The following is a 12437-nucleotide window of genomic DNA, read 5'->3' as shown; positions in this document are numbered from 1 at the left end:
CAGCTCCCAGCTCTTGGCTGTGCGTTTACAATTGTGTGCGTGTTCTCACCGCTCTGCATGCTTCTTTCTTTCTAGTGAAGTGACCGCTGACGTGCCGTTCCGCCTCATGCACCCCCAGTCTGAGGACCCAGGTCAGTCTCGCGTTATCTTGCCTTTTTCTAGTCCTTTACCACTCACAGATTTATTACGTACTCACTGCTAGTCTTCCTTGACCGCGTATCTGAGCACAGGCAGGGCCAGGTGGCCGAGGTTCCAGGCCACCTTCAAGTGCCTGGGCCCCCCCTCCCAGAAATGAGTGCTCGGCTACTAGGTCCTGGGCCAGGTGGCTTGTCCACTTCCAGTGAGTGTGTGGAGGACGTAGCATCCCTGCTTGGGTGCGGGTTGTCTCGTTTGGTTTTATCAGGAATGATTTAAAAGCAGAAGCTTTGCTGTGAACAGACATGGATTCCTTTTTTTTTTTTTTTTTTTAGTGTTTTTGTCCTTGTGATGAGAAGTCTTAGGATCTACTCTCTCTTTTTTTAAAAAAAAATTTATTTATTTGGCTGCGTCTGGTCTTCGCTGCGGCATGTGGGATCTTTTAGTTGCGGCATGCATGCGGGATCTAGTTCCCTGACCAGGTGATCGAACCCGGGCCACCTGCTTTGGGAGTGCAGAGTCTTAACCGCTGGACCCCCAGGGAAGTCCCCAGACCTGGATTTAGATTTAAATAAAATTTGAGTGAAAAGTAAATTTGACAAAAAAAAAAAAAAAGTAAATTTGACAGCCTGAGGCTTTTGCATTTCATTTGGAAGCATTAATAGGAATTTAGAAGATGATGAGTATTTCTGACGATGGCAGTTATGATGAGAATACAGAAAATACTGGAAAAGAGGGTCAGGCTGGGTTCCTAATACCTTGGCTCCTTTGAATTGTAAATCCGTTGGCTCTCGTATGGATGTTAAAAGTAAATTAAGTAATGGTTGTACAGCTCTGTGAGCAAACTAAAACCCATGGGCCTGTACGTGTAAATAGGTAAATTGTATGATATTTGAATTAGATCTTAATACAGCTCTTTTAAAAGGGATAAATGAAGCAGCAAAAATAATGTAGGTGCAATCTCAGAAATTCTGAGGAAAAATTCTTCTCTGTGTGTTAAGGTGGCTTAGTTGGCAGGAAAGAAAAATGGACCTGTCTGGATGAGAACCCTCCCGAGTTATGGTAATTAAGAACATTTTAAGTAAAAGTGGTATAAACAAGCAGGGTTTTTTTCCTTATATTTTATAAAGAGCTTTTCTGTGTTTTTAATGAAATGGCATTTAAACATTAGAATGAGCCCCATATTCATTTTGGCTTTGTCTCAAAACTATTTTGTCTCAAAGTGTCTCTTCCAAATATTTTAGATTCAAATACTCAAAACTTTTGGAAGTTTGACAAAAACTTCCCTTGGGGGAAAAATACAGTCTAACCATATTTTTTTTTATTCATTTATGCTTGTATCATTAAAATACTATTTTTAACTACGTGAGATTGAGACACATTCTGGTCCCTTTCAAGGACATTCTAAAAGGCTATTTTAAAACTATGACTGGAGGAGATGTCATAGTTTGTGTCAGATCATTTTCTGGCCCCGTGAACAGACTTTATGACTTCACTTGGGGGAAGTGGAGTGATTCCTTTTCTGGGTATGACATTTTCATGTTCCAGTCATTATGGCCCTCATGTTGAACATATCATAACATCAAGGCTAAACCAATGATCTTTTATACTGTGAGATTTTGGGGAGAAAGGACAAATCACACCATGGCTTCAAAATTTTGATTTCCAGAGGTTTATGAGTCCCAAGTTTCATTCACAGATGCATGCTCACATCTCACCTGCCTGGTCCCCGGTGCCCCGAGTTGAGACGGGTAGATGCTAAGCAGAGAAAGCATAAGTTGGAGTTAAGAAACCCTGCCAGGGCCAGGGGCCAAGTAATTTGTATGTAATAAGTTCTGGAGAAATGCTACCAGAACTTATTACATACAAGGGTTGGGGGGGGTCCAGGATGGTTCTTGCCCAGGGTCATTTTGATGAGTCAGCCTCTCTGTAGGTCCCCTGTGGTTAGCAGCCCACACAGACACTTCCCTCCTGGTACTGCCTTCCAGACAGGCACAAGAGATAAGGGCAGTGGCTCAGCCCCGCCACAAGCTCCCCCAAACCCCCTGGAGCTGTGTAGCCTCACTTAGTTCTTCCTGGCTCACCATGGTGGGTGGTGAGGCGATTACACTAGGACTTTACTAGGTGGGCAGCAGAAAGCTAAAAACAAAAACAAGGGGCTTCCCTGGTGGTGCAGTGGTTAGGAATCCGCCTGCCAGTGCAGGGGACACGGGTTTGATCCCTGGTCCGGGAAGATCCCACATGCCGCAGAGCAACTAAGCCCGTGCGCCACAACTACTGAGCCTGCGCTCTAGAGCCCGTGCTCCACAACAAGAGAAGCCACCGCAATGAGAAGCCCATGCCTCACCACGAAGAGTAGCCCCTGCTCGCCGCAACTAGAGAAAGCCCGTGTGTAGCAACAAAGACCCAACGCTGCCAAATAAATAAATAAGAAAAAATAATTAAAAAAAACAAAAACAAAAAGCAGAAAACCTCACAAAGAATTAGCAATAACCCTGGGTCTGCAAAATATATGTGAAAATCTAACCCACTCCCCGCACCCGCCCCCTACCCCAAGATCAATGTGTTAAGAGAGAAGTCAAACTCCCTGAGGGGCCAGGGAGTGGTTCTCAAGCTTTAGTCACCCCCTTCCCCCACTGGAGTACTAGTTCAATGTCAAGTCCCAGGACTCACCCCTAGAGAGCTGGACCGTGGAAGTCTGGGTCGTAACAGCTCCTGGGGACTCTGATCTGGACAGGGTCCAAAGGGCACATAGGGAGAAAGGCTTAGAAAGGAGAAGCACAACATCAGAGGGGCTGAGGCTAATCAGGGAAAGGGTCCTAGAGGCGAGGTTGTGGCTGATTCCCTCTGGGGAGGTGAAGGTTGTGGTGGCAACTTTTAGAGGAAGTGATGGTTAAAAATGCAGGGAGAAAGGCCCTCCGAGTGGGAAATGGCAAAGAAGCAGGAATTACACGCCATTCTCATGAAATGCATATATCTAGGCCTTTTATTCCTCCACCTATAAAGTGACCTAACAAAGGAAGAAAATTTCCGGTAGACAGGATTTATGCTAATAGATCTCTCTCTCCTTTCTTCCATGCTCACAGATAAGACCAAGAAAAGGTGAGTCCTGCTTGGTGTTATCCCGTTCTGTGACCTCCTTCTCCACAGCCCTAATGTGACCCCTCACAGTTGTTTTTGGTTTTTCTTTTTTTGTAATGCAAGTGCCTGACTTAAGCTTTGATTGCCGAGACATCCTCTTCAAAGAGGCATCCACTCGAATAAACACATTGCCAGCCACCAGACTCGATCAGAGCCAGGCCGGCTCTCCCTCTCCTTTGTTTTAGAGTTTGGTTGATTTCAATAGCAGATCATTTGAGCCACTTGTTTTTTGTCTATCTGCACTTTAAATTCCCGCTCTTCTGTTTTAAATTCACCAATAAAGAGTGAGCCCTTGAAACCCTAGGCCCCCACCTCCAACCCCAGTAAAGGCAGAACCCCAGGCCTGTGCGGTGTGCTCTCCCTCGCTACCCACGACCTCGCTGTGTGGCCCCAGGTATATGCTGTGTAATTTCCAGGTTCTGTAAGTAATAAACCTTTATTTTCTAAAAGTTTCTGGATGGTTGTTGCTGAAGGGCATCTTGCAGTCGTAACAGGAACCACAAGGGCCAGTCCAACCACAACAGTGGTTATTGATAGGCTGAGATCTGCACAAGACAAGCGCAAACCCCTTTTTGGGTCTTTCCATACACGCCCCATGCTCTCAATACCGGCGCAGGGCCTGGCTTTCCTTTTGCTCTCTAGTACCAGGACATGCACACACGCATACACACACGCACACACGCGCACACATACGCATACACGCGCACACATTCACATATACACACACAGTTATTCCGGGCATGTATGTCTACTCTGTGGGTTCCTTCATTTTCTCTGATTTTTGTTTGTTAAAGAGATTTTACTTGAAAAACTATGAGGAGAATGGCATTGTCCTGTGTTCCATCACGTAGGAAAATCTTGATCGGTTCCTGTGTTGCAAAAGGGAGATCAAAGATCTTGTTTTCCTCAAGATCTCATTGAAAGCTTCAAAGAACATGCCATGATCAAAGTTCTTTGTTTCATTTTAGTTTCCAGGATGAAAATTTGGTTTTTGAGGAGTTTGCTCGCCAAAATCTGAAAGATGGAAGAGAAGTTAAGGAAGAGAAGACAGACCAGGAGGCGGCTGTGGATGAGTGAAGAGGCCGGCTCAGGACTCGGGAAATGGGGTCGTTAGCAGCATGGTAGCAGTGCCCCACAGTTAGCCCTTTAGTTATGCTAAATACCAAAGTGCGGTTCTTCTTCACAGAAATAAAGTTTGTCTCTTCTGTCCTGGTTGTGAGTCAGGCTGACTTGTTGGGGAAGCTGAGTGACGTCAACAGCACGCAAGCTGCAGCCTTGAGGGGCCCTGAGTCTGGGCAGGGGGGAGGGCAGCATCTAGAAAGGAGGCCCATCAAGGCGAGAAGGCATCCTGAAATCAATGCACTCACTTGAAGGGGCCTGGTGTGTCCCGGGCTTTCTCCAGGACCCCTGGGGTAAGCTGTTTCCCTGGAAACTTGGAGGGGGAGCAGTGTGTCTAATGACCTGAGCAATCCTAGCTCCAGGGCACCCAAAGAGCCTCCCAAGAGAAACAGGGCAGTGGACACATGTGGGTAAAAACACTCTTCATCTCTGATTTAACTTTTGGGTCTAAGTCCTGTTTGAGCTCTGGGCTGTTGGTTGTTTCCATTGAATGCAAACAATGAACTGCGAGTTGGCTGGTTTAAAGGGGAAAAAAAGGAATGCATTGGAAGGACCTCAGAGTGGCTCAGAGAACTGACTTAAAGGAAGAATCTCCAGTTGCCACACCTGGGCTGGGTGGAAATCAGAGAAGGTTCGGGGTCCCAGCCCAGGAACTCAGGGTCCTGCCCTCTGGGGTGGCCATTCACCTGGTGGTGGCTCAGAACAAAACGCTCCTAGTCTCTGAGCCTCTGGTTCCCGTGTGCCGTTTCTGGGCAAGAGAATCTGGCCCAGCTTCGGTCAGGGGATCAGTGCCCTGGGGCCAACAATGGCAGAGCCCAGCCCCGGGAATGGGTTGTCCCAGAAGAGGGAGTTCACTGTGAATCAGACAGGCTTCTTGTTTAGACTGTCTTCATCGAGATTGGGCATAGAAGCGGTTGCGGGAAAGGATGCTCACGTCCGGGAGTAAAGGAGGAGACGTAACGGAGGTGATGCCAGGGCCCTGTCCTTTGCAGAGTCCCCTTCTTGGCCCATGGTACCCCGGCCCTGGGGCCTGCTAATGATGGCAGAGAGGCTGAATGGCTCTCTTGGTGGCCACGGAGGGGCTTGGGGGATGTGTAGGCTCTGGTCCATGTCTCAAGGGAATAGGATGAAAGGGGGTTGGAGAGTTCTGTACAGTTTAACCGGCTCACAGGAGGTACGAGGGTGAATGGGAGGGGGCATGTGTGGGCTGGACACTCGGGGTCAGGTCTCCAGGACAAACAGCAGTGGCGGAGGGCCAGACACAGTGTGGGTTCCGTGCATATGAAGGCTCCCACATCTGGGTTTGTTCAGCAGGATTCCAGGCTGGTTTGTGTCCTGGGGACTGGGGTTTAGACCGGAGGCTCCACTTGGGAACCTTGGACAGGATCCCATACACACAGAGCAAGGTCTGAACTCGAGTGTTGGATATGAGGCATTCTGATATTGACAGGGGTGAGGATTCATTTCTGGAGGAGGAAGACTGATAATAACAATACAGGCACGGGGCTTCCCTGGCTGTCCGGTGGTTAAGACTCTGCACTTCCAGCGCAGGGGGCACGGGTTCCATCCCTGGTCAGGGAACTGAGATCCTGCAGGCTGCGTGATGCGGCCAAAAAAAAATTAAGAAAAAAATACAGGCGAAAAGCTGTGGGTTTGCAGGGTAAGACACGATTTTCCCATCGGCAGGCTTCCACTCCAGCCACACCCCTCTCTCAGGATACTCAGGGAGGGCGGCATGCTCCTCTGGGAATCTGAGCCCGTCTGCTGCCCTCCTACCCCACAAGCCCACAGGTTGGCTGTGGTTGGCTCCCGCCCGAGATGCCGGGCAAGCCAGGGACTTGGGAGTCTGCCTGGCAGGGCCCGGTGAGAGGATCAGCCAGTTGGTTCCTGCATTGCTTGACCCCAGGATATCCTAAGTCAGGGTGGGCAGGAATAGGTCAGACCTTTGTGCGGGTGTGAGAGCCAGAGAGAAGAGCTGGAAGGCCAGTCCCTGGAGAGCAGAGGTCAGGACAGCCCTGGCCCTCCAGGTTATTCTGGTACCAAAACGCCTGGCTTTCGCGTGCTGGCTAGTTTACGATCTGCAGCTGGCCGCCCCTACAAGGGCGTGCGGGTGTGAGCAGGAAGTGAGCAGCCGCTGCCCCGAACAGGACATGGAACCTCAGCTCGGCTGGGCCTGCGCACTAGAGGCGTTGTGTCTGCTCTGGCGTCGGAAGGCAGGATGTCCCGTGTGCAGGTTGGAGGTGCAGCCCAGGGTTTTCTAGGTAGGTGCAGTGGGAGAAACAGGGTGCAAAGGAGCTGAGGGTGCTGCATGGAGAAAGCGGCAGCTGAGAACTTGGGGCAAAGTTCTGCAACCTGCAACCAAAGGAGAAGTACGGGTCCCTGCTATTTCCTGGGCACCTGCCTTGTGCTAGGCACTTCACCTGTTACATCTAATCATTCCAACCATGCTTCCCATTTGTTAGATGAGGAAACTGCAGTTCAGAGAGGTTATGTACCTTACCCAAGGTCACACAGCTAGTGAGAGTTGGAGTCAAGACTTAAACTCTGGTTTCCCTGAGTCTATAACAACCAGAACTTTGCTCACCATTTTTTTTTTTTTTTTTTTTTTTTTTTTTTTTTTTTGGCTACACTGTGTGGCATGCGGGATCTTGGTTCCCTGACTAGGGATTGAACCCATGCCCCCTGCAGTGGAAGCTCAGAGTCCTAACCACTGGACCGCCAGGGAATTTCCTTTGCTCACCTTTTGTTGCTGAATGTGTATATGAGAGTCTGGGGGAGGGGCGCTGTCGGAGCATTTATGATTCAACAATGGCTGCCCTTAAGTTATTTTTTAAGTTGAAAATATTATTGAGATAATTATAGATTCACATGTAGCTGTAATCCACCCATCTTTTTCAGATTTCCCCCCTTTTCACTTGTATTCGTGTGTGTGTATTTAGTTCTCTACAATTTTATCGCGTGTAGATAACTTCTTTTTAGAGTGTCTGTTTTCCTATTCCTTTAACATTTTTCACTGCTTGCCTCCCAGTCTAATATCACAACCCTAAGGGTTTAGTTTACTTATGCTTGGGGGGTGGGCAGGGAGGGGGCGGAAGCTGGGTGCACTTGGAAATGTTTGGGGGTGGTATTTGGTTGACACAGGTCCTGGGGGCCAGGGGAACTACATGTCGCACACAGTAAAGCAATGTCCTGCTCCAGATGTCAATCATAACCGCAGTTCAGGATAAAATAAGATAATTCCCATGTTTTCAAGTGCATCCTTTATCTATTCTAACGTGAAGCGGTTCTTTTTGACAGGAGGTGCACTTCTACATTGACAGGTCGAGAAGAAAGATTAGGTTGGATATGAAGTGTGTTATTACTACCACCTTGATATGCCCTTAAGGTGGGGTAAACTCGGGAGCAGCATATTGTTAGAGATGATTCACAGCGTGACTCATTGCATAAGGAGGTACGGGTGAATGTGCGCTTACAGGCGTGCCACCTTGGGGGTGGTCTCCAAGGGAACAGTACTCTGCAGCCACCAGAGAACACAAAGGCTTCTTTGCTCATCAGAGAAAATATGGCAGTTATGTTCCTCTGATTTAAGAACATAATATAGTTCTTACTAAGCCTAATAATCTTTTTAAAAATATACTTTTTATTTTCAAATAGTTTCAGATTTACAGAAAAGTTGCAAAGAAAGTACAGTGAGTTCCCCCATACCCAGTTTCCTCTAAATTATTAACATCTTACATTAGGATGGTGCATTTGCCACACTGAATGAATCAATATTTACGTATTATTATTAAACTAAAGCCCATTCTTTATTCAGATTTCCTTAGTTTTTACCTAATGTCCTTTTTCTGTTCCAGGATCCCACATGACATTTAGTCATCACATTCCCTTAGGCTTCTCTTGGCTGTGACAATTTCTAGTACTTTTTCATAATTGCAAATAGACTCCTATTCAGCCACAATCTCTGCCTCCCAACTCTCCCTTGCGTTCACGTTCATGCCCTTGGCTTTTTGCCTCTAAAATGATGGATTCTGGAACCCTGGTATCCCCTGAGCATCTAACGGGCATAGGCAACAGCACACCCAGGCATCTCAAGCTGTTTGCTCCAAACCAAGTTCATCTTCTCCTCTAGGCCTACTGTGCTCAGTGGGGCGTTCTTCCCTGGAAAGCCCCGTATCTGGGAGGCATTCCGACTTGCCCCGCTCCCTAATCTCCTGCCAGGGAGAACCTGGTCCCTATTCTTCCCTCTACTACGTCTTCTGTCTGTCACCTCCTCTCTCCACCTCCACAACTACCTCCTCGGTTCTGGCCCAAATCGGCATTGCCTTGATTGGTAAGTCACTTTATTTTATTTTTTAAAATATTTATTTATTTAGGCTGCACCAGGTCTTAGTTGCAGCACATGGGATCTTTAGTTGTGGCATGCAGACTCTTAGTTGAGGCATGAGAACTCTTGCGGCATGCATGCGGGATCTAGTTCCCCGACCAGGGATCGAACCCTCCTCTGCTTTGCAAAAACCCTTCAGTGGCTCTGGTGCCCAGAGGATAACGTCCTTGCTCCTGAGTCAAACAGAGGCTGCTTTGAGTCCTGGTGCAGCTCACCTTCCAGGCTCCCCACCACCTGACCAGTGGCTCAGCAGCAAATGCAAATCCCCGTCATCCTCCCAACTCGCCTAGTAGTCTCCTGCCTTTTTGTATTTTCCTGGAAAATTCCCTCCATCCCCTCGCCTTTCAGTTCAAATCTCCAAACCAGGCTGGGGTAATCCGTCCTCTGGAGAGGCTCCCCTGACACCTCCGGCAGAGTTATAACTTTTTCTCCTGCTGTACCGTCCCTCCCCCCATAACACCCTTAGATTTTTACACTTATGTATCACACTACATTGTAATTAATTGATACAAAAATCACCAATCTCCATGGAGATGCAGGACACCCTCCCCTCTGTGCCCTTATTAGCCAGCTCCTTGCTGTCATAACAAGGTACCACAGACCTGGGGGCCTAAACAACAGAAATTTATTTTCTCACAATTCTGGAGACCAGAAGTCTGAGATCAAGGTGTCGGCAGGGTCAGATTCTTCTGAGGCCTCTATCCTTTTCTCGCAGATGACTTCTCTGTGTGTCTTCACATGGTCTTCCCTTGGAGCCTGTCTGCGTCCAAATGTCTTCTTATTGATGTAAGGACACCGGTTGTATTGGATTAGGGCCCATCCTAATGGTCTCATTTTAACTTGATTACCTCCTTAAAATTACCTCATTTTAACTTGATTACCTCCTTAACTTGATTACCTACCTGTCTCCAAATACGGCCACATTCTTAGGTACTAGAGGATTAGGACTTCAACGTATGAATGTTGGGAGGGGGGACACAAGTCAGCCCATAACAAGACCCTTCTCTCCTCTTTCTTCCTCTGAGCTCCTTCGAGCCTCAGCTTCCTGGGAGGCCTAACCCTGAAGGGTCAAGGACTTGGGAATCATGTAGTCCAAGTTGAAATTCTGCCTCTCATGAATTCCTTGGGAGACGTATCTGAACCTCAGGTCTTCATCTCTAGAATGAGACCATCAAGCTTGCTCTGGGGGACATGTGTGTGGACGAGAGTCGCTGGTCAAGTGTCTGGGGTGTGGCCGGCGGGCAGTATACAGGAGCCGTCACTGTCCTGCATTGCGGAACTTTCTGCGATGATGGAAATCTTCTCTATTTGTGCTGTCCCATGTGGTAGCTGCTAAGCCACATGCAGCTGAAATGTGGCTACTGTGACCAAGGAACTGAAAATTTAATTTTAATTAATTGAACTTGAAATCGAAGTAGCCACATGTGGCTAGTGGCTACAGCACTGGGCTGCACAGCTGGGTTCACCAGGGGTCTCCAGCGTGTCCCAGAGTGTTCCTGCATTAGGCCCTGATATACTCTGTCCTGGCAGTGTATCCATTCCCCTGGCCATGTCCCCACACCAGATGCTCCTCTGTGGCCCCTGGGGGGGGGGGGCGTCTCACTTATCTTGCCTCTGGAAAGCATTGCCCAGTGCAGTGGGGGCCAGAGTGTGCTGACCCGCAGGCAGGACAGGAGCCACTGTGTCTCTAGGAGCAGCCCTTTGAAAGGGCAAGGGGAAAATTGTGCAGCCCCTTAGTACCTCAGAATGTGGCTGTATCTGGAGATAGGGTCTTTAAAGAGGATTTGCCCTTCTCAGGTGGCACCAAACCCTTCTCCACCTGGAGGTCCCATAGGGCAGCAAAAACTCACCTCCAATTTCACTCCCTCTCCTCCAGCTGTCTTAGCTGGGAAGGAGGGGCTTATCCCAAATTGCCTCTGCCTCTCCTCCAGCTACCCTCCGAAGTCCACTTCTCTGTCTCCCCAGCCCCTCCCAGTAATCCAGGGCAGCCACCTGCCCCGATTGCTTCAAAGCCTGGATCACAGTCCTCAGCTTTGTCACTTAGCCCCGCCCAGGGTCGAGATGGCTCAAGGGCTTCCTGTTGCCTTCAGGACTCAGCCTAAAAGACCAACCCCCTTATCAGGTTTACAAAGGCCCAGTCTGACCTGCCCGCCCCCAGGCTCATCTCTTCAAGTATTTTCCTTCCTTTAGGCTACAGTTTCCCTTTTTTCCAGAGATATGTGCTTTCTTGCCTCCAGGTCTTTGCACAATCTCATCTCTTGGCCTGGAACAGGGGTCCCCGGTTAGGGATAACTCCTGCTCACATTTTCCGTCTCACTTTATCTTTTTCTCCAGGAAGCCTTCTCGGATGGAACTGTGTATCCCTGTTCCGGCATCCCACAGGCCTGTCCAAGTACTTTCTTTTCTGCATTCATGCATGCATTCACCCACTCCTCGAACTGTTCGTCGTGCAACTAACTACTAAATGCCAGACGCTGCTTTAGATGCTGGAGACACGATGCAGGGCAAGAAAGACAGTCCCGAGCCGCCTGGAGGTCACTTACATTCTTGAAGGGGAACATTAAAGATGAAAAAGAGTGAACACAAAAATAAAAAACCCCATACAAATTGTGTCCCAGGAAGAAAAGAAACAGTTGCTAAAACCTGTGGTTCTGACACCACCGGTGGGGGCGAAGAGACGCCCGGCAGGGGCGCCACCTCCGGCTGCGCGCGCGGCCGGCAGGGGGCGCGGAGGGGCGGAGCTGGAGACAGCGGTCCAGGCCCCGCCCCTCCGGGCCCCGCCCCCCAGCCCGGCTCGGCCCCGGCCCCGGCCCCGCCCCCGCCCGCTGTGCGCGCGCTGGCCCGGCAGCATGGCGGCGGCGGCGGGTGCCCCTCAGCCGGGTCCGCCGCAGCCGCCTCCGCCGCCGCCGCCTGAGGAGTCGTCCGACAGCGAGCCCGAGGCGGAGCCCGGCTCCCCGCAGAAGCTCATCCGCAAGGTGTCCACGTCGGGCCAGATCCGCCAGAAGGTGAGCCCGCGGCGGCGGCCCGGGCGCGCGCCCCTCACGCCGCGGCAGCCCCGTGAGGCCCGCAGTTCGGCCCGAGCAGCCGCCCAGGCCCGGCCCGGCCCGGCCTAGGGTCCCGCCGGGCGCCGCTGCTCGGACGGAGCGCGCTCCGCGGGGTAACGGACCAGGCGCCCGGGGCTGAGCGCGCCTCCCGGCGGGGCGGCGCGGGGACCCCCGGGCCGGGGAGCAGGTGGGCGCCGCGCGGGGCCGGGCCGGCAGGGCGCTTGGCGGGGCGGGCCGCGAGGAAGCCCCGTGCCGCGAGGACCGGGAGGGACAGGCCTGCAGGCTGGGGGGCGAGCGCACCAGAAATGGGGACTCCTGGCTGCGTCCGGCCGGCGAGCGCTCCCCGACCCGGGTTCTGCACATTTCTGAGGACAGATCGGGCTGTTTCTCGCTGGGTGCTCTGCACTCACCTGTGGCCCCTGAGAAATCCGATTGGACCCAGGTGTGGGGCTCTTCCTTCCCCTCGCGTGGATTTTCGTGCGGGAAAGGGCAGGTCCCGTGACCGTCTCTCTCTCCCTCCTCGGGAAAGCGGGGAGAGGGGGGCTGTCCCTGGCTGCGCACCCGCTTGGCATCTCACTCTCGGTGGAGAACTCCAGACGCGAAGTATTAGCTGC

The 12437-nt window shown here is 50.7% G+C and overlaps 2 protein-coding genes across 5 annotated transcripts in view; both read left to right on the top strand.

The window, feature by feature from the left end:
• SAG (S-antigen visual arrestin) overlaps window positions 1-4485 on the top strand; it is a 30383-nt gene extending 25898 nt beyond the window's left edge. The window contains exons 13-15 of the mRNA XM_060015473.1: window positions 76-135; window positions 2707-2712; window positions 4245-4485. Of these exons, the coding sequence (XP_059871456.1) occupies window positions 76-135; window positions 2707-2712; window positions 4245-4353 (175 nt within the window). The 3' untranslated portion in view covers window positions 4354-4485. The remainder of the gene's footprint in view (window positions 1-75; window positions 136-2706; window positions 2713-4244) is intronic.
• A 7134-nt stretch (window positions 4486-11619) lies between these two features.
• Window positions 11620-12437, top strand: part of DGKD (diacylglycerol kinase delta) — a 110168-nt gene continuing 109350 nt past the window's right edge. For all 4 annotated transcript variants that reach the window (XM_060015907.1, XM_060015906.1, XM_060015908.1 and 1 more), the window contains exon 1: window positions 11620-11784. In XM_060015907.1, the coding sequence (XP_059871890.1) occupies window positions 11629-11784 (156 nt within the window). In that variant the 5' untranslated portion in view covers window positions 11620-11628. The remainder of the gene's footprint in view (window positions 11785-12437) is intronic.

The sequence above is a fragment of the Delphinus delphis genome, chromosome 7 (genome assembly GCF_949987515.2).
Source record: "Delphinus delphis chromosome 7, mDelDel1.2, whole genome shotgun sequence".
Taxonomy (NCBI): Eukaryota; Metazoa; Chordata; class Mammalia; order Artiodactyla; family Delphinidae; genus Delphinus; species Delphinus delphis.
Note: the sequence above shows the minus strand (reverse complement) of the source record. Positions and strands in the feature narration are given on the sequence as shown.